Source organism: Anolis sagrei, chromosome 7 (assembly GCF_037176765.1).
Source record: "Anolis sagrei isolate rAnoSag1 chromosome 7, rAnoSag1.mat, whole genome shotgun sequence".
Classification (NCBI taxonomy): Eukaryota; Metazoa; Chordata; class Lepidosauria; order Squamata; family Dactyloidae; genus Anolis; species Anolis sagrei.
The window spans coordinates 24723778-24749977 of NC_090027.1; the positions used below are offsets into that span (position 1 = coordinate 24723778).

Genomic DNA, 26200 nt, shown 5'->3' on the forward strand with positions numbered 1-26200 from the left:
AAGACAAAAGGGATGGAAGGAAGGGAAATAGAAAGAAGGAGGGGATGGAAGGAGGGAGGAAAGGGAAGGAAGGAAAGACAAAAGGGAAGGGAGGAAGTATGGATGAAGGGGTGGCAGAGAAGGAGAAAGAGGGAGGAAAGGGAGGGAGGAAAGAGAGAAGGAAGGAAAGAAATGACAAGGAAGGAAGGAGAAAGGGAGAGAGGGAAGGAAGGACGAAGGGGTGGAAGGGAAGAAGAAAGAGGGACGAAGGGGAGAGAGGGAGGGACAAAGGAAAGGGAAGACAAAAGGGAAGGAAGGAAAATAGAAAGAGGGAGAGGATGGAGGGAGGGAGGAAAGGGAAGGAAGGAAAGACAAAAGGGAAGGAAGTATGGATGAAGGGGTGGAAGAGAAGGAGAAAGAGGGAGGAAAGGGAGGGAGGGAGGAAAGAGAGAAGGAAGGAAAGAAAAGATAAGGAAGGAAGGAAGGAAGGAAGGAAGGAAGGAAGGAAGGAAGGGGGGAAGGAGAAAGGGAGAGAGGGAAGGAAGGTTGAAGGGGCGGAAGGGAAGAAGAAAGAGGGATGGAGGGGAGAAAGGGAGGGACGAAGGAAAGGGAAGGAAAGACAAAAGGGAAGGAAGGAAGATAAAAGAGGGAGAGAGGGAATGATGAAAGTGTGGAAGGGAAGGAGAAAGAGGGAGGGAAGGAGGAAGGAAAGAGAGAAGGAAGGAAGGAAGGGTAGGATGGTGTGAGAGGGGGGAGGCTGAGAAAAGAGCCCAAGGGGCTGCATCAGGCCCCTGGGCCTGGATTTGCCCAAACCTGGTATAGAGCAACATGCAAGGAAGGAGGCCCACTGCATGTGTGAGGAGGAGCTGTGGAGAAGCAGCCACAATTACAAACTTTTAAAAGCCCCGAGATTTTACCCCTCCCTTCCTTTAGCCAGATATCTCCTGTGACAATCATAAAATAGAGATCAATAAGCAGTCTTTGCACCACCCCTCCCTGCTGAAAAAAACATTGGGCTTTTCAGAGAGTCGAAGATGGCATGATAGAGGCTGATGTTGCCAGAGGCACACATGCTCAGACCTTTTTGGGTAAACAGGCAGGCCGGGCAGTTGTCAAAGCATGGTCCTCAACCTTGAAAAACCTGTTTGACCTAGACAAGGTTTGAAATGAGTGAATGGGCTGAGGAGCCTCTTTTGAACTACCTTCAGTCCTCTAAGCAAACTTTTGCTTTCTTTCAGCCTCTTACCAGACCCATAAATATTACTGAATTAATAAAGATGCCAAGTCAAAGCCTTCTTCAGCTAGCTTTTTAGAATTTGTGTTTGGAAATTGTTGAGGACTCTGTATACCAGCAGCCTTGGATCCTGAACATCTCCGAACATGTATTCATAGAAACTCTAGTTGGCTAAGACACAAGGAAATGGCAACCAGAAGAAGAAAGCGGGCAGGATTTGTGGTCGCTGAAGAACCGATAGACAAGCCTCTCACTGTCCTCTCTTGAGGACTCTTCCATCTTGTCCGAAATTTAACAAAAGGTGGAGGTGGCGCTTGGCTCACCCAGTGCAAAAAAGAATCTGCCCTGGCCAGATCCAGGAGACTGACAGCAGGCTCAGAGACGGATCAGGTAGCGAGGGCACACTTACGTCTTCTTCACTTGGCATGGGGCACTCTTAGGTCCGGACCTGGAACTTCCCAGCCTTGGTCATGTACTTGATGCCCTTGAAAGGTTTGTACTTCTCTCCGTACATGTCCAGGCGGTTCACTTTCAAACCTACGAGGACAGAAGACACAAGGAGAGAAGCTGTGGGGAGGAGACACCAAACAGAGCCACCAGCAAGCAGGCCCTGAAACACTGGGAGCTTCAGAACCAGAGATGGCACAGCCCAATCTATGCAGATGGGCTTCATGAAGGTCAACAGCATTCTGGATCAGCTGGCTCTGAGTTGGAGCAAAGTATTCTACGCATCTAGTTTCCTGCCCTCAAGCCTCACAACTCTCATTTTTAGAGGTTCTCAACCAACAGGCACCCCATCCGTTGTGTGTTGGGCAAATGACTAGAAGTGTTTTCTTAGGAGTGGCTTAGTTCTGTAGAAGGTGTTGGAAATTACAACCTTCTTCAAGCCTTCTCTGGTATTTATTATTTATTTATTTACTATATTGGTATACCGCCTCCCTCTCAGCCCAGAGGCGACTTGAGGCGGTTTACAGTTGGCAATCAATGCCCCCCAAATAAAATACAATCAAAACATTACATAATAATATAAGCTACATAAAAACAATAAAACAGTTAAAACCATAAAGTACAAGTCCTCAGCGTTTTATCATTAAAATCATTTTCCATCACATCGTTCAAATGTTCCATGAGTCTCAATTAATCAGTTATACTGTGCCTGCAAATGCCAAATGCCTGCTCAAACAGCCAGGTTTTAACTCTCTTTCAAAATGTTAGGAGCGAGGGGGCCGATCTAATATCCCTAGGGAGGGTGTTCCATAGTCGGGGGCCACCGCTGAGAAGGCCCTGTCTCGCGTTCCCACCAATCGGATCTGTGAAGAATGCGGGACCGAGAGCAGGGCCTCCCCAGACGATCTTAAGCATGTAAATGGTTCATAGGGAGATATGCATTCGGACAGGTAAATTGGGCTAAAACCATTTGAATTGTGCCTGGTAGCAAACTGGCAGCCAGGTATAAATACTAAACACACATCACAAGTTTAGGACAAATGTTCCTCTCCCAAACATAGGAGACACAGAGTGGCCATCATTATCGGGAAAGTTGTTTGGGCAATAGGTACAATGTTTAAATGAAGTAGTGGCCGACATTGTGCCTATAGAACCAAAGGCAATACTTAGGCAGTTCTAGATGGTCCTGGACGGGAACGGTGATATTCACTAGTTGATATAACAGTGCGAAGTCAGGAGGGAAAATTGTCCAGCAAACAATACAGAAGTCCGAGGTCAATTAGCAGAGAAAAAAACTAGTCAGAAAAGCGAAGATTCAACAGCTGCTGCAGGAGCGGCAGATGAAAAGAACTGGAGGCAGTAGCCCTTCCCAGTGGCTTTATATACTCTCAAGGAGGGAGTGGGAGGGGCTACCACCAAAAATGTTTAATAATTTGTCTAGAAGATTCCAAAGCTGTCTGCTCAGGCACAGAAAATACCATATGTGCGATTCAGTTGACCACGATGGTGAACATTTTAAACGCATAAGAAACAAAATGCTCCCACCAACCAGAAATAGCCAGCTGCTGGATCTTGAACTGTAAGTTGATGGTGGGGTTCTCATCAGGCTTGGAGGCTCCCGCCTGAAGGCTCATCGTCCCCTTTAAGCTGGGCAGCTTTTGTGGGTTGATCTTCCCCACATCCCAAGTCAGCATCTTTAAAGAGAGAAAGATGGAAAAAGAGATCGCAAGCGGGAGAAGGCAACAGCACAAGCCAGGACAATCTAGATCAGTGGTTCTCAACCTGTGGTCCTCAGATGTTCTTGGCCTACAATTCCCAGAAATCCCAGCCAGTTTACCAGCTGTTAGGATTTCTGGGAGTTGAAGGCCAAAAACATCAGGGGACCCCAGGTTGAGAACCACTGATCTAGATGCTGTGCAACAGCCAAGAGGAAATCATACTGTGCTGTCAAAGGCTTTCATGGCTGGAATCACTGGGTTGCTGTGAGTTTTCTGGGCTGTATGGCCATGTTCCAGAAGCATTATCTCCTGATGTTTCGCCCACATCTACGGCAGGCATCCTCAGAGGTAGTGAGGTATATTGGAAACTAGGCAAGTGGGGTTTATATATCTTTCTCCCACCCTGGGCATTCCACAGATATAGTAAGTGTAGTAGGCTGCAATTTTTAAGAATATTAATAGCTTCCCCCTATGAATGTATTGTCGAAGGCTTTCGTGGCTGTAATCACTGTGTTGCTGTAAGTTTTTCGGGCTATATGACCATGCCCCAGAAGCATTCTCTCCTGACGTTTTGCCTGCATCTATGACACACAAACTCAGAGGTTATGAGGTCTTTTGGAAACTAGTAAAATAGGGTTTATATATCTGTGGAATGTCCACGGTGGGAGAGAGAACTCCTGTCTGTTGGTAGGTATAATGTCCAGAGTGGGAGAAAGAATTCTTGTCTGTTTCGGTTGAGTGTGAATGTTGCAGCTTCAAAACCTGGCTGCTTCCTGCCTGGGGGAATCCTTTGTTGGGAGGTGTTAGCTGGCCCTGATTGTTTCCTGTCTGGAACTCCCCTGTTTTCAGAGTTTTCTTTATTTACTGCCCTGATTTTAGGGTTTTTTTTTAAATACTGGTAGCCAGATTTTGTTCATTTTCATGGTTTTCTCCTTTCAGTTGAAATTGTGGGGCAAAATGTCAGGAGAGAATGCTTCTAGAACATGACCATACAGCCCGGAAAACTCACAGCCACCCAGAAATCATTACTATTTGATGCTGTGAAGTCTGCACTACACTGCAGAAACTGCACTGGAAGGAGGTACAGAGAATGCATTGCAGCTGGACAAGTAGATGTGAAAAGCCAGGGAAACAGTATACTCTACAGTGCAATGGGAAACCGGCAATCAAAAAGCCAAGCTCTGTTTGTGCTGCCACCTCCCCACTACCCTCTCACCTTTGTGACGGGATCAAAGGTGTGCGTCCCCTGGGAAGGCGTGAGGGTCATGTTCAGGACACCTTTGGGCATCTGGCTGGTGACCATCACCCCCTCCACGGTCTTCCCCATCGTCTGCTTGGGCCCCACCGTGATCTCGAAGCGGCCCAGCGAGCTGCTGTCTCGGAAACTGATATTGTGCTTCACATAGACCGGGATGGCCACCAGGCTGGGAGGGAAACATTATTGCAGAAGCAGCAAAGCATAGCCTGATCTCTTCTGGTTCTGTTGGTCACAGTTAATGGGGATCTACAAAACCGACCCAATCTAGTAATGCAGCTTCCTCAACCTAGGGCTCTTCCACAAGCGTTGCTGGCTGAAGATGATGGGAGTTGCACCACATCACATCTGGTGTGGAAATATGACTCCCATCATCACCAGCCAGCCTAGCCATGCCATAGCTTCCAACAGACCTAATTAATCCTCCCTCGACTCAGTTTTTCAGATACTCTTAAATTGTCTCAGATTTTCTTTCCTCTTCCTTTGTCTTCAGCTTACTTCAATTGCTGAAAACTGAGTTCAAAGTGCAGGAGACAGAGGGGAGGGTGGAATCTTGCCTTTCCCTGTAGGTGTTGGAGTTCAACCCCACACTGTCCAAGTCTCAAGTTCTCAATGAGGATACATTAGTTAGCCCCCAGTGGGGCAATGGGTTAAAGCATTGTGCCGGCAGGACTGAACACCGACAGGTTGGAGGTTCGAATCCAGGGAGGTTCGAATCCTCTGTCAGCTCCAGCTCCCCGTGGAAGGGTATGAGAGAAGCCTCCCGCAAGCATGGTAGAAACATCAAAACATCCAGGTGTCCCTTGGGCAACGTCATTGCAGACGGCCAATTCTCTCACACCAGAAGCAACTTGCAGTTTCTCAAGTCACTCCTGACACACATAAAAAATTAGAATAGTCTGAGGGGTTCCCTTCCTCCATGTCTCCTGTATGACAGGTGAGAATGTATCTTTTTATCTCTCTTCTCTCTTTCTGCTCTCGTTCTGATAGTAAGTTACACTATCTCAGCCTCACATGAAGGACATGGCAAACCTCTTCTGAACAAATTTTGACAAGAAATCCCCATGATAGGGTTGACATAGGCCAGAAACTACTTGGAGGTACACAACAACAACAAGGAGCAGAAGCAGAATATGACAGTGACACACTCCTAGTTTTAAAGGTTAAGAGAACATATCCCAGATCTCAGCCCTGAGCCTTACTTCTGAGCACTGACGTGGTAAGAGAGCAAGCGGAAGTTCCCGTCTGGAGGGATGAAAGAGAGGATACGCTCAGATTCCCAGCGCTTGAATCGCACGCAGGGGTGGAAGCTGACGTCATCCAGCAGCCTGGGGTTCTGGAACAAATGAGACAAAGATGTAAAGGAGAGTCTCTTGGTAGAGTACATCTTCTGGCACTGAGTATGGGCCACCTCCATCCACACACTGTGAGCAAGCTAGCAGAATGAAGCAGAGTGTTTGAGGACCGGGACATCCGTAGAGATACTAAGGTGCTTCTTTATAAAGCTATTGCCCTCCCAAACCCTGCTATATGCCTGCAAAACGTGGTCTACAGACGTCACTCTCAACTCCTGGAACGATACCATCAGCGCTGCCTCCAGAAAATCCTGTGAATCTCTTGGGAAGACAGGCGGACAAACATCAGCGTGCTGGAAGAAGCAAAGACCACCAGCATTGAAGCGATGGTCTCCGCCATCAACTCCGCTGGACCGGCCACGTTGTCCGGATGCCCGACTACCGTCTCCCAAAGCAGTTGCTCTACTCTGAACTCAAGAACGGAAAACTGAATGTTGGTGGATAGGAAAAGAGATTTAAAGATGGCCTCAACGCCAACCTTAAAAACTCTGGCATAGACACTGAGAACTGGGAAGCCCTGGCCCTTGAGCACTCCAGCTGGAGGTCAGCTGTGACCATCAGTGGTGCAGAATTTGAAGAGGCACAAATGGAGGGTGAAAGAGAGAAACGTGCCAAGAGGAAGGCGCGTCAAGCCAACCCTGACCGAGACCGCCTTTCCCCTGGAAACCAATGCCCTCACTGTGGAAAAAGGTGCAGATCAAGAATAGGGCTCCACAGCCACCTACAGACTCACAAGAATTCTGATCCTGGAGGACTATCCTACTCGGCCAATGAGTAAGAGCAAGCTAGCCCAGTGCTGACTTTATGGGCAGGTTTCTACCAGACAAACTTTAAAAACGTACTCACTGAATCCAGCATATTGAAGATGCATCTTGAATATCACTGCTCTATTTCTATCATCTGCAAATTACCGTATAAACTCGAAAAAAGCCCCCCACGGCTTATACTCGAATCAACGTTATTTCTTATTTTATTATTTTTATTACATTTACATTATTCTGTTATTATTTCATTACATTTATTATTTTATTGTATTATTATTATTACATTTATTTTACTCTATTATTACAGTTATTATTACAATTCCATTATTTTACTCTATTATTATTTTATTACATTTACTAGCCATCCCCTGCCACGTGTTGCTGTGGCCCAGTCTGGTGATCTAGAAAATAAAGTAATGAGAAAGTGTTGGTTTCTAATCTATGTAATTTCTCTAGGCTTGTGGGTAAACAGTTCATGGGGTTCGGAAGGCTCTCTGTTTGTAGGTAAACTATAAATCCAGTAACTACAAATGTCAAGGTTTATTTCCCCTAAACTCTATCTGGGTTTATATTTGGGCATATTGAGTATTCCTGCCAACTTTGGTCCAGATCCATCCTTGTTTGAATCCACAGTGCTCTCTGGATGTAGGTGAACTACAACTCCCAACCTCAAGGTCAATGCCCACCAAACCCTTCTAGTGTTTTCTGTTGGTCTTGGGAGTCACGTTTGGTTCAATACTATCATTGGTGGAGTTCAAAATGCTCTTTGATTGTAGGTGAACTATAAATCCCAGCAACTACAACTCCCAAATGACAAAATCAAAATTTTTTAGTGATGGTCACTCCTTGGGTTAGTAAGTGTCTTGTGGCCAAATTTGGCGGCAATTCATCCAGTGGTTTTTGAGTTATGTTAATCCCACAAACGAACATTACATTTTTATTTATATAGATTATTTTACTATATTTATTATTATTACACTTAGTATTTTACTCTATTACTGTTATTATTACATTTCCATTATTTTACTCTATTATTTTCATTATTAATTAATTATTTTTCTCTATTTATTATTACTGGAAGGATATGTAAACACATTTACATTGAAGGTTAGAATAATGGTTTAATCAGAGTTGGACAGTCTTAAATTACAGTTTTATGTAAATATTCAAAAATATTTAACTTACTGATGCCTCAATTAATGTAATTGCCTTGGTATCTATTTTTCTTTTGGAATTGACCAGTAGCTGCTGCATTTCCCACCCTCGGCTTATACTCGAGTTAATATGTTTTCTCAGTTTTTGTGGTAAAATTAGGTGCCTCAGCTTATATTTGGGTCTGCTTATACTCGAGTACATACGGTATATTAATTTCATAATATTTTCATTGTTCTATCATATGGTATATGACACTTTTAGAATGCTATTTATTAGTACAGAAAATGTCAAAGCTTACAAACAAACAAACAAACAACACTCCAACAGTCCTCTCCATAGTTGGAGAGATTGCATTTGAAAGCACAACTGTCTTTTCTGAGATCTGTAATCCAAAAAGGGAATTTCCCCAGGTTTTCTCTTCTAACATTACCATGAAAGAGAGAGTCAGGTCTGGCATCCCTGTCAGTTTCACACAGGCATCAATGACCCCTTGTATTTCAGCGGTAATTGTAGAACCTGAAACACAGCAAACAAAAGCCATGTGGGTTACACAAAAGTAGACAAAAACGTGCCAGTCAACAATTAAATCTTTTTTAAAACAGCTTTGGGAGTGATATTTGGAGAACATTATTCAAACGTTCTCACTGACTGACTAAATAAAATAACAAAGAGAAACAAGAAGGTGACTGCGACATTCCACTCAATACGTCACAGATGAAAACCAGGCCATGTGTGGCTAAAATGTGCATGAATGTGGTCAAAAAGTGTGGCCAAGCCACATATTGTAGTCCAGCCTTTGACTGTGTCTGCACCTGATCACGTTGGAGATTCTGGGTTTCCAAGTCAGCAGGAGCAGCAGGATAGCCAGCAAGAGATTTTAAGACTTGAAACTGAGCGGTCTCTGTCTGAAGGCCACATTCCAGAAGGGTAGTTCGCTAGGGAAGCAAGGTCAGAAGCAGGACTGAGCTCAGAGGATGAAAATGGAAGTCCAGGTGGACAGACTAATGAGCAGTTGATAGGAGATTTACGTTCTGTCAACGCAGAAGTGTTTACAAAGGTCAAGACTCCTATTAGTCAAAAAGCTTTTATCAGTTTCTCAGGGGAGAAAGCATGATTTTCTGTATATGTTAGCAAGACCAGCAGGCTTTTTTTGCCAGTATAGGCAACATTGGTGTTTGGGTACAAAACTTCTGTCAAATCAAGGGATTTCTAGTTACATATTTCCTTTTTGTTCATGTTTCATGTTTCCAAGTTTTTGAGGACTGTTCCTGAATCTCATGTTTTGGATTTATTCTGCTTTTGTATTTCTGGTTTTTGATGTACTTTGAATTCTGTGGATTATTCCTAATATTTAGACTTTAGTTTTTTATGCTATTTTACGCTGAATTGCTTTTCATACATATTCTTCAATAAACTGGTTTGCTATTTTACCTTTGACTGGAGTGTGTGTTAAGTACAGAGGTAGTTCCCAGCCTTGGAGACCACAAGAGGTTTTCTTTTTCTTTTTTGTCGTGTCAGGAGCGACTTGAGAAACGGCAAGTCGCTTCTGGTGTGAGAGAATAGGTTGTCTGCAAGGACATTGCCCAGGGGACGCCTGGATGACTTGATGTTTTTATCATCCTTGTGGGAGGCTTCTCTCATGTCCCCGCATGAGGAGCTGGAGCTGATAGAGGGAGCTCATCCGCCTCTCCCTGGATTCGAACCTGCGACCTGTTGGTCTTCAGTCCTGCCGGCACAGGGGTTTAACCCACTGCGCCACCGGGGGCTCCACCACAAGAGGTTGAACTTGTTAACAAGGAAGAAAAAAAATCCCAGATTATATACTCGAGTATATACGGTAATTCACTAGCAGGAGTAAGAGAAGAAGGGAAAGAAACCTTTTCTTCCTAAAACCTGTCTATAAATTCTTGGGTTTTCCCTGCTTAAAATTATCATTTTGTGTGTTCTTCCTTGTTAACCACAAGAGGTTGAAGTTGTTAACAAGGAAGAACACACAAAATGACAATTTTAAGCAGGGAAAACCCAAGAATTCCCTTCTTACTCCTGCTAGTGAATTACCGTATATACCCGAGTATAAGCCGACCTGAATATAAGCCGAGGCACCTAATTTTATCACAAAAAACTGGGAAAACATATTGACTCAAGAATAAGCCAAAGGTGGGAAATGCAGCAGCTACTGGTAAATTCCAAAATAAAAATAGATTCCAATACTATGACATTAATTGAGGCATCAGTAGGTTAAATGTTTTTGAATATTTACATAAAGCTGTAATTTAAGAGAAGACAGTCCATCTCTGATTAAACCATGATACCGACCTTTTTCAGTGTAAATATGTTTGCACATCCTTAAAAGAGTAAAATAATAAATATAATAATAATAATGGAGTAAAGTAATAGAAATGTAATAATAACAGTAATAATAGAATAAAATAATAAATGTAATGATAACAATAATAAAGTAAAATAATGTAATAATAATAATAATAATAATAATAATAACAGTAGAATTAAATAATAAATAATATTGACTCGAGTATAAACTGAATGGGACTTTTTCAGCCTAAAAAAGGGCTGAAAAACTAGACTTATACTCAAGTATATACAGTATTTAAATGCAAAAGTGGGAGGAATAAAAAAGGGACATTTTAAAGAAAGCTAAGAAATTGGGACAGCAAAGGAGCAATCGGGATGTTCCAAGTCAAATTATGACAGAGAGGGTATGCTACTAAGGAAGGCACATAAAGGGAAAGATGGCCATATTTGATAGGAAGGGAGCTAAAAGGCTAAGGCTTCTATTCCATTTATCCAGGAGCCTTGTCACCTGAAAGAGGGGCTCTGAGAGCTCACCACTTTGTACCTGATTTCTCAATGATGGCATCTATCTCCTCAATCACATCGAAATAGGCCTCGTTGTTGGTGTACTTCACCCCAGTCCGGCGCCACGGAACCACAGAGAGTTGCCCTGTGGGAAGCTGTTCCCCAACGTTGGTGCTGCCTGAAAAGGGTAAGAGGGCCATGAGTAAGACAACAGGGAAGCCAGGCCAATTCCCTAAACTTAGTCTCGTTAACCAAAACAATACAGGACTACATTATTTTGAATCTACTGGATTTACAGAACATATTGGGAAACCAGAGCTCACTTTTGTAGACTACAACCCCCAGAGGTTCCAGGAAGCATGGACACTCAGAGTTTTCTCCATCTTAAGTACCTATGTTACACTGAGGTCAGAATTGTAAACAAAGTTTTAATTTTTTTTACTAGTTTCTTACACCAAAGTTGCCTTAGTTTATCCCTTGTCAGGTCTTTTAATAACTCTTTATCTACTGTTTCTAAATCATAGTAGTCCTCTACTTAGGGAAGTGTTTCTCAACCTTCCGAATTCATCAAGCCCTTAATACAGTTCCTCATGATGTGGTGACCCCCAACCATAACACTATTTTCGTTGCTACTTCATAACTGTAATTTTGCTACTGTTATGAATTATAATGTAAGTATCTGATATGCAGGATGTATTTTCATTCACTGGACCAAATTTGGCACAAATACCCGATACACACACATTTGAATACTAGTGGGGTTGGATGTTTGGTATTATCATTTGGGAGTTGTAATTGCTGGGATTTATAATTCAAAGAGCATTCTGAACTCTGCCAATGATGGAATTGAGCCAAACTTGTCACATAGAACTCCCATGAGCAACAGAAAATATTAGAAGGGTCTGGTGGGCATTGACCTTGACTTTTGGAGTTGTAGTTCACGTACATTCAGAGAGCACTGTGGACTCAAACAATAATACAGTATATCTGAACCAAACTTGGCATGAATACTCATTATGCCCAAATGTCAACACTGGTGGAGTTTGGGGAAAATAGACTTGATGCTTGGGAGTTGTAGTTGCTAGGATTTATAGTTCACCTACAATCAAAGAACATTCTGTATCCCACCAACAACAGAATTTGACCAAACTTCCCTCACAGAACCCCCATGCCTTGAATGGACTCGATGGTGCAAGCCTCCCTCCAGCCTCGCACGCTCTCCCTCAATTGCACATGTGCAAGAGGCTGCTATGTGCCAAGCACACCTGCTCTCCCCTGTTTGGAGTCTCAAAAACAATCTTCCCCCAGCTGAGAAGCTGGCCAATCACAGCGGAGGAGGGTTTTTGGTGGGAGGATTTGATGTCTGGTTCCAAAAAGGAAGAGAAGGGCAGGTAGAGAGATCTTCAGCCTTCTCTGCCAAAGGAGCTCCTGAGACCATCAAATATATATGTTTTCTGATAGTCATTGGCAATCTCTATTAAACCCCCTCATGAGCACCCCCCTCCCCCTGCAGGGGTCCATAGGGACCACCAAAGGCAGCATTGCCCAAACACGAATCAAGAAACATGAAAGGCACTGCAGACTACTTCAACCAGAGAAGTCAGCCATAGCAGAGCACCAGATGAACCAACCTGGACACAGCATATTATTTGAGAACACAGAAATGCTGGACCACTCCAACAACCACCACGTCAGACTACACAGAGAAGCCACTGAAATCCACAAACATGTGGACAATTTCAACAGAAAGGAGGAAACCATGAAAATGAACAAAATCTGGCTACCAGTATTAAAAAACTCTAAAATTACAACAGCAAAACAACAGAGAGAAAACAATCTGAGACATCTAATCACCTCTCAACAAAGGTTTGCCCCAGGCACTGCCAGGCCATCAAATGCTAATCAAGGTGGTCAGTTGAAACATTCACACCTAGCTCCAGTAGACAAGAGTCCTTTTTCCCACCTTGGTCATTCCACAGACATATAAACCTATTTTCCTAGTTCCAACAGACCTCACTACCTCTGAGGATGCTTGCCAGAGCAGCAGGCAAAACGTCAGGAGAGAATGCCTCTAGAGCATGGCCATATAGCCCGAAAAAACCTACAACAACCCAGTGATTCCGTCCATGAAAGCCTTCAACAATACATTGACATCGTATCATTATTGATTGCCATTTTGAAAAGAACTACATAGGCAGTATGAGTACAGAAGCTTTTCATACGTGCATGGGGAAAAATGTGCATAAAACACAGCAATGTTTAAAAGCTGAAGAGAAGAGAAAGGGGAGCAAAGGGCAGGGAGGAGGCTTGGGAAGAACCCCCTTCCTCCCAGGCTCCGCCCGCCATGCAGCCCTCAAGTTAGAAAGTGTGCCCATGCCTGGTCTACACCCATCAAAAACAGGGGCTTTTTTGTTTTTGTCTAAATTAAAGCCAAGAGGCAGATGGGACCTTACATTGGCTACTTGCCTGTGTCAAATCCGACAAATTGATACAGAGGGCTTGATGTACAAGTTTGGGCTAAGAAGTGTATGCCAAAGCTGGAAAAAAAATAACAGTACTGAAGCAGACACATGTGATCTCTCTCAGACCTGTAATGGTGTTGACAACTGTCCGGAGGATAGTAGGTGGCTTGATTAACTCTTTCAGGATGTTGGATTCTGTAGCCAGTGGGAACCCATTGTCCAGCATCTCTTCCAGCACTTCGTAGACCACCACCACATTGTCCTTTATGATGACCTCAGAGCAGACCCCAAAATAATCCTGGGAACGAGACAGCAAGACGAGTGAGAAGAAGCATTTTTTCAAAAATATGAAAAATAAGAGCCTTGGGTAGCTTTGTCAGAAAGGAAAGCAGTAAGGTCAGAAATACCAAGGAAGTTTGTTGAGTGAGAAATAGATAGTCCTGGAACAACCGAGGCCTGCTGTGGAGTAGTCTGCCCCAATCTGTTACAATTTGGGTGTGTTGGACTGCAACTCTCAGAATCCCCAGCCGGATCTCAGTAGCTGCAGCATCCTCTGTTATGATATCAGCCAGCATGCCAACAACTTAAATCAAGAAACAGCTTCCTAAGACCTACAGAGAAACTCGCAGGAACACCTCAGCAAGCAAGAGTCCAAAAGTGGCAGGCTAAAACACAGCACCTCAATCAGTGGCTGAGACCATATGAGAAACTCCCCAGGGCACACAGAAGACTGGGCAACTTGAAAGGCGTTGAGCAGGCTGCACTCTGGCACCACAAGATGCAGAGCCAATCTTAAGATATAGGGCTACAAAGTGGAGTCCATGACATGTGAGTGCAGAGAAGAGCAAACCACTGACCACCTACTACAGTGCAACCTGAGACCTGCCACATTCACAATGGAGAACCTCTTTACAGCCACACCGTAGGCACTCCAAGTGGCCACCTACTGCTCAAAGAACATTTAGTATAATGCCCAGTTTTTAACTTTGTTTGTGTTTCAAATCTATTTTAACTGTACCCTCAATTTGCTTCTGACACGATAAATAAATAAATAGTTAGGGAAAATTATCCTAAAATAAAGCAGAGCATCTAAAAACCAAACAGGATACAAAAGTTGAGCATCAGCTCACAGCACGCAAAGTGTGAAGTGCCGTGTTATGTGGCTGTAAAGAATTCAGAGCTTAGGAGGCAAACATGTACAGTCCAATCTTAAAAATCACAAAAGGTTTATTTACAACTAGCTGTACCCGGCCATGCATTGCTGTGGCCCATTTTGGAGAAATGGGAAAGAAAGAAAAGAGCTTGTTTCTAAGCTATCAATACACAACTGAAGTGGCAAAGTGTCAACATAATATTAGGCCCATTTCAGTCTCCTCGAGGCCAAAGGGTTATATGGATGGGTGGAAGGGTCCTGGGTTATCTGAGTCCACACGGCCATATAACCCAGTTCAAAGATATTATATAGGTACTGTACATTCCGGCGTACTAGACGACTTTTTAAGCCTGGAAAATCCTTCCTGAACTTGGGGGTCGTCTAGTACACCGGGTATAAAAAATCGCTTCCTGTTTTGGGTCGAGGTGAGGGAAGCAGGCAATTGCTTAGCTGCTGCTCTCCTCCAGCGCCACTTGTCTCCCACTGCTGAGCTTCAGCCTCACCGAGGGGCTACTCCACTCCATGCCCGCCTTGGTTATCAGGGCAGTGGTGGCGGCGGCGGAGGCAATATACTCGTCGTATGACCACGTTGCCTCCTCCTCCTCCTCCGCCACCGCACTAACAGCCGAGGCGGGCATGGAGTGGAGGAGCCCCTTGATGAAACTGAAGCTCAGCACCCGGAGTCAAGCAGTGCTGGAGGGCAGCCCATTCCGAGGCAGGCCTGGAATGGAGGAGCCTCGGTGAAGCTGAAGCCCAGCAGCGGATTACAAGCGGAACAGAGGGCTGCCCTCCAGCACCGCTTGTCTCCCAGTGCTGAGCATCCTCCTCCATTCCAAGCTTGCCTTGGCTTTCAATGGGGAGGAGGAGGAGGTGATTCAGCCATCCGGCGGCTATTTCGCCTTCTCCTCCTCTGCTGCATTGAAAGCCAAGGCAGGCCTGGAATGGAGGAGCCCCCTCCATTCCAGGCTTGCCTTGGCTTTCAATGGGAAGGGGGGAAATTACATTCAAAGCACCCCGACAGATGGCCATCCAGCCTCTGTTTAAAGGCTTCCAAAGAATAAGCCTCTACCACTCTCCGAGGCAGAGAGTTCCACTACTGAACGTCTCTCACAGTCAGGAAGTTCTCCCTAATGTTCAGATGGAATCTCCTTTCTTGTAGTTTGAAGCCATTGCTCTGTGTCCTAGTCTCCAGGGCAGCAGAAAAGAAGCTTGCTCCCTCCCCCCTGTGGCTTCCTCTCACATATTTATACATGGCTATCATATCTCCTCTCAGCCTTTTCTTCTTCAGGGTAAACATGCCCAGCTCTTTAAGCCACTCCTCATAGGGCTTGTTCTCCAGACCCTTGATCATTTTAGTTGCCCTCCTCTGGACACATTCCAGCTTGCCAATATCTCTCTTCAATTGTGACGCCCAGAATTGGACGCAATATTCCTATGGTTGTTATTATGGTTGTTATTAAGCAAAGCAGGATAGTCATCTATCATCCCAATGTGTGTTTCTGCCTGGCAGAATTAGGGTTAGACTGGCTGGCCATTGGAGTCTCGTCCAACTCTAGGGTTCTATTATTGTTTTTGCTGCTGGGGAAAGGACGTTGGACCTGGCCCTGGGCTCACTCTAGGTAAGGTAAAGGTTTTCCCCTGACATTAAGTGCAGTCTTGTCCAACTCTGGGGGTTGGTGCTCATCTCCATTTCTAAGCCTAGGAGCCGGCTACGGAAGAGGGATAGGCTTGTATGGTGAGTATATCTCAAACTCTATATTTTAACTGGAAAATGTGGGGGTCGTCTTATACGCCCAGTCGTCTTATATGCTGGAATATATGGTACTCTGGTGTACGACAGTCCTATGTTAACTTCGGCCCCATCCTCCGCCCCTCAGCTGCAAAGAACAAAAGGAACAGACCTGTGCTTCCAACAGTGGTAACTGGAGGAGGAAACAAGGCACATATATAATAAAAGACTCCCAGAGAAGCAGCTCTGACATTCCTCCCCTCATCAGGTTACCAGCTCCAATTCCAACATTGTTTCTTGCAACTCTAGCAGAACTAGAGCTAGACGTTTCTGCTCTGAATGGAATGGCTGCTTGGACAGAGCCTGGAAAGGCTACTTTTTTGGAATATAACTTCCAAATATAGTATACCTCAGCTAATCGTGGATTGGTTGCCCAAGTCGTTATTTTTTCCTTGTTTAACTTTGTGTTTTATTTTAAGATGAGGAGAAAAAAGGAGGATTTAATCATAGGATTCAAACGCACATGGGGTATCACAAGGAGCGTGTCCTTTAGCTAGAAGGCAAAATCTCAGTCCCATGATCAGCCAGACCCTTTGAAGAATGCCACATTCAACATAGTCTCCCCCCTCACTGTTTCCTCCCTTTTGCTAACCAAAATCCTTTTAGTGCCTTGAGTGGAAAATCTGGAGGCTCCTTGCATTGTCCGTCATAATCCGATCATATGATGTGAGCGTTGCTCAGGGATGGACAAAGCCAAGAGGGCCCCATTGATGGTTTTGGAGCCATGCAAACACAACTGGATACGCCTCCAAACGATGGTACTCTTTTTCTGGCAAAAATGGGGCAAAGTGATTTTCCAATACTCCTCTGGGAGCAGCTATTAAACTTTTAAATGGATCGCATGCCCCATGCCCTGCTTGCATAAACGAGATGAGACGAGAGAGAGGGCCTTTTCGGTGGTGGCCCCTCGACTCTGGAACTCACTCCCTAAAGACATCAGACAGGCCCCAATCTTGGCAGTCTTTAGGAGGAGCTTGAAGAAGTGGTTGTTCCAGTGTGCCTTCCCGGAATAATGATCCCATAGCACTTTGTCCTCCAAAGCACTTTACATTTTTTTAGATCTGCTCGTATGCCCTTCCACAAACACCACTATCACCTTTCGTCCATGTCCCAGCATTATTTCCATTTTAACTTTACATTTGGCCTTCCCACTGTTTTTAATTGCGTGTTGTCTTATTGATAATGTTGTATATTTTATTGTCTACGTTTTTATTTTAATTGCTTGTACTGTTGTTGTTTTGCTTGTATTGTTGTATTCGGGCTCAGCCTCATGTAAGCCGCACCGAGTCCCTTGGGGAGATGGTAGCGGGGTACAAATAAAGTGTTATTATTATTATTATTATTATTATTATTATTATTATTGTTATTCCATTACTTCTTATTTGAAACTGTAAGCAGAGTTTAATATACTTCCAGGTTTGGCTTGGTTTGATATCTTTGGCAGTTTGTGTGGCCTCCAGAGGCTTCCAATGGCAGAAAATTGGCCCCTGGAACTATCAAGTATCTTGTTCATTACTGTCTATCCTGACTGATAATAGATATTAAAATGGTACTACAAATCCCATGATCCCTTGGCCAGCTGGGAAAGCAATTAACACCAGAAAGAAATTAAAGGCACCACCCAGACCAGAAAAGCAGGCTTTCATAAGGGGACAATTTCATACTAGATTTTCTGTTTTTCCTCCACCACAGACATGCCAGTGTTTCTGACTCTCTCCGTTGGTGTGGAATTTGCATGACTGCACCAACTGCCTCTCCCTCAACTCTTTCTTATTATTTTCTATGGCACATAGCAAGCAGGGAGAGGTTTGGGGAGAATTCACCATGGTTTATAGGAGCTGTAGGTACTGGGATGTATAGTTCACCTGAAATCAATGAGCACTCCGAATTCCACCAAAGATAGAATTGGACCAAACTTGGCACACATACCTGATATGTTGAAATATGATTGGGGAGAACCGACCTTCCTTTCTGGGAGTTGTAGTTCACCCACAACCAGGAAAACTCTGACCTCCACCAATGATAGACCTGGACCAAACTTGTCACACAGAACCCCCATGACTAACTCAACCTACTGGAGAGGTTTGAGGGGGCTGACTCACCATAGTGGAAGTTCTAGTTTACCCCACAGCCAGAGAGCACACTGAACCCCAGTGATGATGCATCTAGAGCAAACTGATCTAGTTCTTCGGGGTTAACTGGGGATGATGTGTGCTGTAGTTCGCCCACAACATTATGCATTTTGTACAATTAAAAAATGACTTTTTCAAATATTCTAGGCAATGCCAAGTACCTGAGCTAGTAAATAAATAACATCCGAAATATCCACACACTTTCACCAACCTGAAAAGTATCCACAACCCGGTGGAGAAACTCGATGACAAAAAGAGGGGGCACCTCTGTTTGGATCACAGCCACAAAGAAGATCTTGTGCCGATAAACACTTAAGAGGTAGTGGTGGGGGGTCGAGATCACAGGGGGCACGTTTTCTGCCTCTGAAGCCCGCTCCTGAGCCTCGAAAAAATAATCGCAAACTGAGCGGCTGACGACGCTTTTCCAATGTTTTTCTAGGAAGATGTCTCCAGACGAGTTAATTAGGAAGAGGCTGTGAATCATGGCTGGTCCAAGGAGGGGCCAAAGGCTGAAGAAGCAAAGCCTTGAGCAACCCAAAGGGAGCTGCTTGGTGGTCTTTCAAGTCTGCAAATCAACAAGAACAAGACAGGTATTTCCACCTCAATTCAATAGCACAGAAAGAGTTCTTCGGGGTTGCAATCCAAATCATTCAAACATCGCACTTTGTCCCAAAGGCTACTTCAGCAATGACAAATTGTTCTCTCTCTGTCTCCCATCTCAAATCTTCTCTACTCCTCACCTGTTCAAAATCCATTCATCCATCAGCCCTGATCTCACCTTTCACACACTCCTTGTAAATTTCCACATTGAAGCTAAAGTTGTCTTAATTTTATTCTCAGGCTTCATCAAACTAGGCCAAGCTGTGACAAGCCTAGTTGCAGTATTAGGTGAAGAAAGAGGAATATGATTACTTGGTAGCGGAGATGAAAACATGTGAGAACTGTTTCAGAAAAGGCTGTAACAATTTGTGTTAATTATCTCCTGACTTCATCCCAAAGTCATATACCCTATATACTCGAGTATAAGCTGAGTTTTTCATCCCTTTTTTAGGCTGAAAAAGTCCCCTTTGGCTTATACTCGAGTCAAAGTTAATTATTAGTGTACTTTATTATTATTATTATTATTATTATTATTATTATTACATTTATTATTTTACTCTATTATTACTACATTTACATTAATTTATTCTATTATTTTTATTAAATTTATTATTTTACTCTATTATTATTGGAAGGACACGTAAGCACATTTACAGTGAAGGTGGTCAGAATAATAGTTTCATCAGAGTTAGACAGTCTTATCTTAAATTACAGTTTTATGCAAATACTAGCTGTACCCAGCCACGCGTTGCTGTGGCCCAGTCTGTTTGGAAAAGAAAAGAGAAAGAGCTGGTTTCTAATATGTGTAATTTCATAATGCTTGTGGGTATATAATATTTTTTGTTGTTCCACTGTCTGTGAAATAATACTAATTGTGTAAATAATAATAACAATACTGCCTTATATAATCAATGTAATAATAATACTGGTGTATTAATAATGATAATAATAATAACAGTGATACTGGTCTATATAATAATGATCAGTTTGTTTTGGGGAAACGCTTTCCTTTCCTTTCCTCCTATCTATCTCTCCCTTCCTACCATTCAATTCTTCCTTCCTTCTGAGCCTCCAGTCTTCCTGGAGGTGTGGGCGTGAGGCGGTGCTAGGCAAGGCCGGGCAGGGCATGAGGCTATGAGAGCTCGGAGCTTGGGCTTGGCCTACCTCCTTGCCTGCCTCCTTCTCTCCCTCCCCTGGACCCATTCCCTGCCCTTCTTTCTGACCTAGATTTCCCTAGCATCCAGCAGATGGTGCTGTTCTTGATGCCAAGCATGGTTTTACCTGTCAAAGGTGTGACATCTTTATAATAGTAGGTATGTGAATACCTAAAAACATTCGCCTGTGCGAATGCTACGTTGTGTCCAAATTTCGAAGCAATTGGTGAAGTATTTTGGGAGATTTGAGGTTATTCACAAACAGACATTTACATTTTTATTTATATTACATCCACATTACTTTATTATTATTATTACATTTATTATTTTACTCTGTTATTGTTATTATTATATTATGTTCAAGCTGGGTTTAGAAAAGGTAGAGGAACGAGAGACCAAATTGCCAATATCCGCTGGATAATGGAGAAAGGCAGGGAGTTTCAGAAAAACATCTACTTCTGCTTCATTGACTATTCTAAAGCCTTTGACTGTGTGGATCATAATAAATTGTGGCAAGTTCTTAGTGGGATGGGCATCCCAAGCCACCTTGTCTCTCTCCTGAGGAATCTGTACAAGGACCAAGTAGCAACAGTCAGAACTGACCACGGAACAACAGACTGGTTCAAGATTGGGAAAGGCGTCCGGCAAGGCTGCATCCTCTCACCCAACCTTTTTAACTTGTATGCAGAACACATCATGCGATGTGCGGGGCTGGATGAATGCAAAGCTGGGGTGAAAATTGCTGGAAGAAACATTAACAACCTCAGATATGCAGATGACACCACTCTGATGGCCGAAAGCGAGGAGGAGCTGAGGAGCCTTCTAATCAAGGTGAAAGAAGAAAGCGCAAAAGCCGGGTTGCAGCTAAACGTCAAAAAAAACCAAGATTATGGAACAAGAATGATTGACAACTGGAAAATAGAGGGAGAAAATGTGGAGGCCGTGACAGATTTTGTATTTCTAGGTGCAAAGATTACTGCAGATGCAGACTGTGGCCAGGAAATCAGAAGACGCTTACTTCTTGGGAGGAGAGCAATGTCCAATCTCGATAAAATAGTAAAGAGTAGAGACATCAGACTGGCAACAAAGATCCGCCTAGTCAAAGCCATGGTATTCCCTGTAGTAACCTACGGATGTGAGAGCTGGACCTTAGGGAAGGCTGAGCCAAGGAAGATCGATGCTTTTGAGCTGTGGTGTTGGAGGAAAGTTCTGAGAGTGCCTTGGACTGCGAGAAGATCCAACCAGTCCATCCTCCAGGAAATAAAACCCGACAGCTCACTGGAGGGAAAGATACTAGAGACAAAGTTGAAGTACTTTGGCCACATCATGAGGAGACAGGAAAGCCTAGAGAAGACAATTATGCTGGGGAAAGTGGAAGGCAAAAGGAAGAGGGGCCGACCAAGGGCAAGATGGATGGATGGCATCCTTGAAGTGAGTGGACTGACCTTGAGGGAGCTGGGGGTGGTAACGGCCGACAGGGAGCTCTGGCGTGGGCTGGTCCATGAGGTCACGAAGAGTCGGAGACGACTGAACGAATGAACAACAAATTGTTATTATTACATTCATTATTTTACTCTATTATCATTGGAAAGAAACATAAGCACATTTACACTGAAGAAGGCTAGAATAATGGTGCAATCAGAATTTGACAGTTTTATCTTAAATTACAGTTTTATGTAAATATTCAAAAACATTTAACTTACTGATGACTCGGTTAATATCATTTTATTGGCATTTATTTTTATTTTGACATTTACCAGTAGCTGCTGCATTTCCCATTCTTGGCTTATACTTGAGTCAATATATTTTCCCAGTTTTTGTGGTAAAATTTGGTGCCTTGGCTTATATTTGGGTCAACTTATACTCGAGTATATATGATATCTGTACATGTAATTATTCAAGAAAACATCAGAATCCACTGCAGCAGTTTTCAAAGGAATAGATGTGTTAGTTGCTCACAACCCACACTGGACTTCATATCGCCCATTTCTACTTCCCACTTCAGAGCATATTTATTTTATTCATGCATTTACTTCTATTTTAAATTAAATAAAGGTTTGTTCTTGACTACAGAGATTTCAACCTATTATTTTACTGCAGAATCTGTGAAATAATAATTCCCCACATAAAAACAGTAAGAGAAATAAGAGTAATTCTCTACATGATAATGGTAATAATAAGAATAATAACATAATGATAGTAAAGTAATGGTAAGAATATAAGAATAATAATATAAGAATAATAATATCCCAAACAATAATAATTCCCAAAATAATAGTAGAAATAGTTCAACAAAAAATAATTCCACACATAAGAAGAAGAAGAGTAATTCTCCACCTGATAATAACAGTAAAAACATAACAATATTAGCAGTAATAAGAAGTCCCCATTTAATAATAATTCCCCAAATAATAATTGTAATAATTGCAATTTACCACATGATAATGGTAATAGTAACAGTAATAACATAATGATAGTCGCAATAATAAGTCCTTATATAATAATAATATTAACAACAATTCCCCAAGTAATAATAGTAATAATTCCACAAGTAATAATTCCAAACATAACAATAAGAGTAATAAGAGTAATTCCCCACATGATAATAGCAATAATAATAATAACATAATATTAACAAAAATTAAAAGTCCCCATATAAAAATAATAATTCCGCAAACAACAATAATTCCACACATAATAGTAATAATTCCACAAATAATACTTCCCCACATAATAACACTAAGAGTATTTTCCCATATGATAATGGTATTGATAACAGTAATAACATAATAGTAGCAATAATAATTCCCCAAACAATAGTAGTAATAATTCCACAAAAATACTTCCCTGCATAATAACAGAAGAGTAATTCCCCATATGATAATGGTAATGGTAACAGTAATAACATAATAGTAGCAATAATAATTCCCCAAATAATAATAATAATAATAATAATAATAATAATAATTCTCCAAATAATAGTAGTAATAATTCCACAAAAAATACTTCCCTGGATAATAATAGAAGTGTAATACCCCATATGATAATAGTAATGGTAACAGTAATAACATAATAGTAGCAATAATAATTCCCCAAATAATAGTAGCAATAATTCCCCAAATAATATTTCCCCACATAATAACAACAAGGGTATTTCCCCATATGATAATGGTAATGGTAACAGTAATAACTTAATAGTAGCAATAATAATAATTCCCCAAACAATAGTAGTAATAATTCCACGAAAAATACTTCCCAACATAATAACAAGACTATTTCCTCATATGATAATGGTATTGATAACAGTAATAACATAATAGTAGCAATAATAATTCCCCAAACAATAGTAGTAATAATTCCACAAAAATACTTCCCTGCATAATAACGGAAGAGTAATTCCCCATATGATAATGGTATTGATAACGGTAATAACATAATAGTAAGAATAATAATTCCACAAACAATAGTAGTAATAATTCCACAAATAATACTTCTCCACATAATAACAATAAGAGTATTTCCCCATATGATAATGGTATTGATAACAGCAATAACATAATAGTAGCAATAATAATTCCCCAAATAATAATAATAATAATAATTCCCCAAATAATAGTAGTAATAATTCCACAAATAATACTTCCCCACATAATAACAATAAGAGTATTTCCCCATATGATAACGGTATTGATAACAGTAATAACATAATAGTAGCAATAATAATAATTCCCCAAATAATAGTAATAATTCCACAAAAATACTTCCCTGCATAATAATAGAAGAGTAATTCCCCATATGATAATGGTAATAGTAACAGTAATAACATAATAGTAGCAATAATAATTCCCCAAATAATAATAATAATAATAATTCCCCAAACAATAGTAGTAATAATTCCACAAAGAATACTTCCCTGCATAATAACAGAAGAGTATTTCCCTATATGATAATGGTAATGATAACAGTAATAACATAATAGTAGCAATAATAATAATTCCCCAAACAATAGTAGTAATAATAATTCCACAAAATTACTTCCCTGCATAATAATACAAGAGTAATTCCCCATATGATAATGGTAATGATAACAGTAATAACATAATAGTAGCAATAATAATTCCCCAAATAATAATAATTCCCCAAATAATAATAATAATTCCCCAAATAATAATAATAATAATAATAATTCCACAAATAATACTTCCCCATATAATAACACTAAGAGTATTTCTCCATATGATAATGATATTGATAACAGTAATAACATAATAGCAGCAATAATAATAATTCCCCAAACAATAGTAGTAATAATTCCCCAAATAATAGTAGTAATAATTCCACAAAAAATACTTCCCTGCATAATAACAGAAGAGTATTTCCCCATATGATAATGGTATTGATAACAGTAATAACATAATAGTAGCAATAATAATTCCCCAAATAATAATAATAATAATTCCCCAAATAATAGTAGTAATAATTCCACAAAGAATACTTCCCCACATAATAACAATAAGAGTATTTCCCCATATGATAATGGTATTGACAGCAGTAATAACATAATAGTAGCAATAATAATAATTCCCCAAATAGTAGTAATAATTCCACAAAGAATACTTCCCCACAGAATAACAATAAGGGTAATGAATAATTCCCCACATAATAACAATAATAACATAATTATAGTAGCAATAATAAGTCCCCATATAATAATCATCATTTTACAAATAATAATAATTCCCCATCTTATTAGAAATGGCTGAAAATTAGGATGAAGACCCCCAGCACCCCAAGTCTCAGATGTGGTTGGATTTCTCACCAGCCTCCAGTCAAACCCGCTTCCTCAAAACCTTGCAGAGATTAAAGTGAGGCAGAGGGATGAGGATGTCACAAAAAACCCGCCCACAGACCCTTTTTCTCGACGCTGATTGGCCAGCGAGCGGCGAACCTCTTGTCCATCAATTCAAGGCGACGGTAGGCGGGGCTGTGCCATCTCCAACTGCGGCCGCTCATAGGCTGAGACCGCATGAAGACGTCATGGAGTGGTAGGCTCGGTGCCCAACCAGCGTCGAAGGGAGGGGACAGCCGTGTGGTGATTGGTCGGGATCCAGGTTCCCTCTTGAAGGGGACCGTTATCTCCCTGACAACGGGGAGTCCGCCTCCATGCCAGGCACGTGACAGTCAGCTGGGGGTTTCTCCCCACAAGAAAAAAGGCCTCAGTTGCCACTCACAGACATTTTAGACATTATTATTTCTAATATATCAGTGATGGGATGTTACATGAGCAGAGCTCAAGAGAGAATAATTATGCCACTTTTTAATGTATTTATTTTTATTAAATACTAGATATACTATGTATAACATGGGAAAAGAGTCCCCTATACTTACTGTAAGCATACTTACTTACTTGGTCTTCGCCTAAGAGAGGAGATTCCATCTGAACATTAGGAAGAACTTCCTGACTGTGAGAGCCGTTCAGCAGTGGAACTCTCTGCCCCGGAGTGTGGTGGAGGCTCCTTCTTTGGAAGCTTTTAAATAGGGCTGGATGGCCATCTGTCAGGGGTGATTTGAATGCAATATTCCTGCTTCTTGGCAGGGGGTTGGACTGGATGGCCCATGAGGTCTCTTCCAACTCTTTGATTCTATGATTCTATGATTCCATGATGGGTTTCCTTGTGGATTCGTAGGTGGCTGTGGAGCCCTATTCTTGACCCGCATCTTCTCCCACAGTGAAGGCATTGGTTTCCAGGTGGAAGGCAGTCTCGGTCGGTGTTGGCTTGACGCGCCTTCCTCTTGGAACATTTCTCTCTTTCACCCTCCATTTGTGCCTCCTCAAATTCTGCAGCACTGCTGGTCACAGCTGACCTCCAGCTGGAGCGCTCAAGGGCCAGGGCTTCCCAGTTCTCAGTGTCTATGCCAGAGTTTTTAAGGTTGGCTTTGGGCCCATCTTTCAATCACTTTTCCTGTCCACCAACATTCCGTTTTCCATTCTTGAGTTCGGAGTAAAGCAACTGCTTTGGGAGACGGTGGTCAGGCATCCGGACAACATGGCCGGCGCAGCGGAGTTGATGGCGGAGGACCATCGCTTCAGTGCTGGTGGTCTTTGCTTCTTCCAGCATACTGATGTTTGTCCATCTGTCTAGACAAGAGATTTGCAGGATTTTCTGGAGGCAGCACTGATAGTGA

At 42.1% G+C, this 26200-nt stretch overlaps 1 protein-coding gene across 1 annotated transcript; it reads right to left on the minus strand.

Moving 5' to 3' along the window:
- Positions 1 to 798: 798 nt before the first annotated feature.
- AP3M2 (adaptor related protein complex 3 subunit mu 2) lies at positions 799 to 24925 on the minus strand. Its single transcript, XM_060787512.2, has 9 exons — positions 24834 to 24925; positions 18472 to 18825; positions 13313 to 13484; positions 10765 to 10902; positions 8338 to 8423; positions 5836 to 5969; positions 4595 to 4802; positions 3210 to 3354; positions 799 to 1750 (listed from the first exon to the last, which is right to left on the minus strand). Exons 2-9 carry the CDS (start codon positions 18742 to 18744, stop codon positions 1650 to 1652), a joined length of 1257 nt encoding a protein of 418 aa, XP_060643495.1. The 5' UTR covers positions 18745 to 18825; positions 24834 to 24925; the 3' UTR covers positions 799 to 1649.
- Between the last annotated feature and the right edge of the window lie 1275 nt (positions 24926 to 26200).

What these genes read in the sequence shown, in the direction of transcription:
- AP3M2 (XM_060787512.2), bottom strand. Translation starts at nt 18,744, where the DNA reads ATGATTCACAGCCTCTTCCTAATTAACTCGTCTGGAGACATCTTCCTA. An exon ending in AGTTGTCAACACCATTACAG is followed by an intron (nt 10,903 to 13,312) that starts GTCTGAGAGAGA and finishes TACCCTTTTCAG; the next exon opens with GCAGCACCAACGTTGGGGAA. An exon ending in ACCTGACTCTCTCTTTCATG is followed by an intron (nt 5,970 to 8,337) that starts GTAATGTTAGAA and finishes CATTTGTTCCAG; the next exon opens with AACCCCAGGCTGCTGGATGA.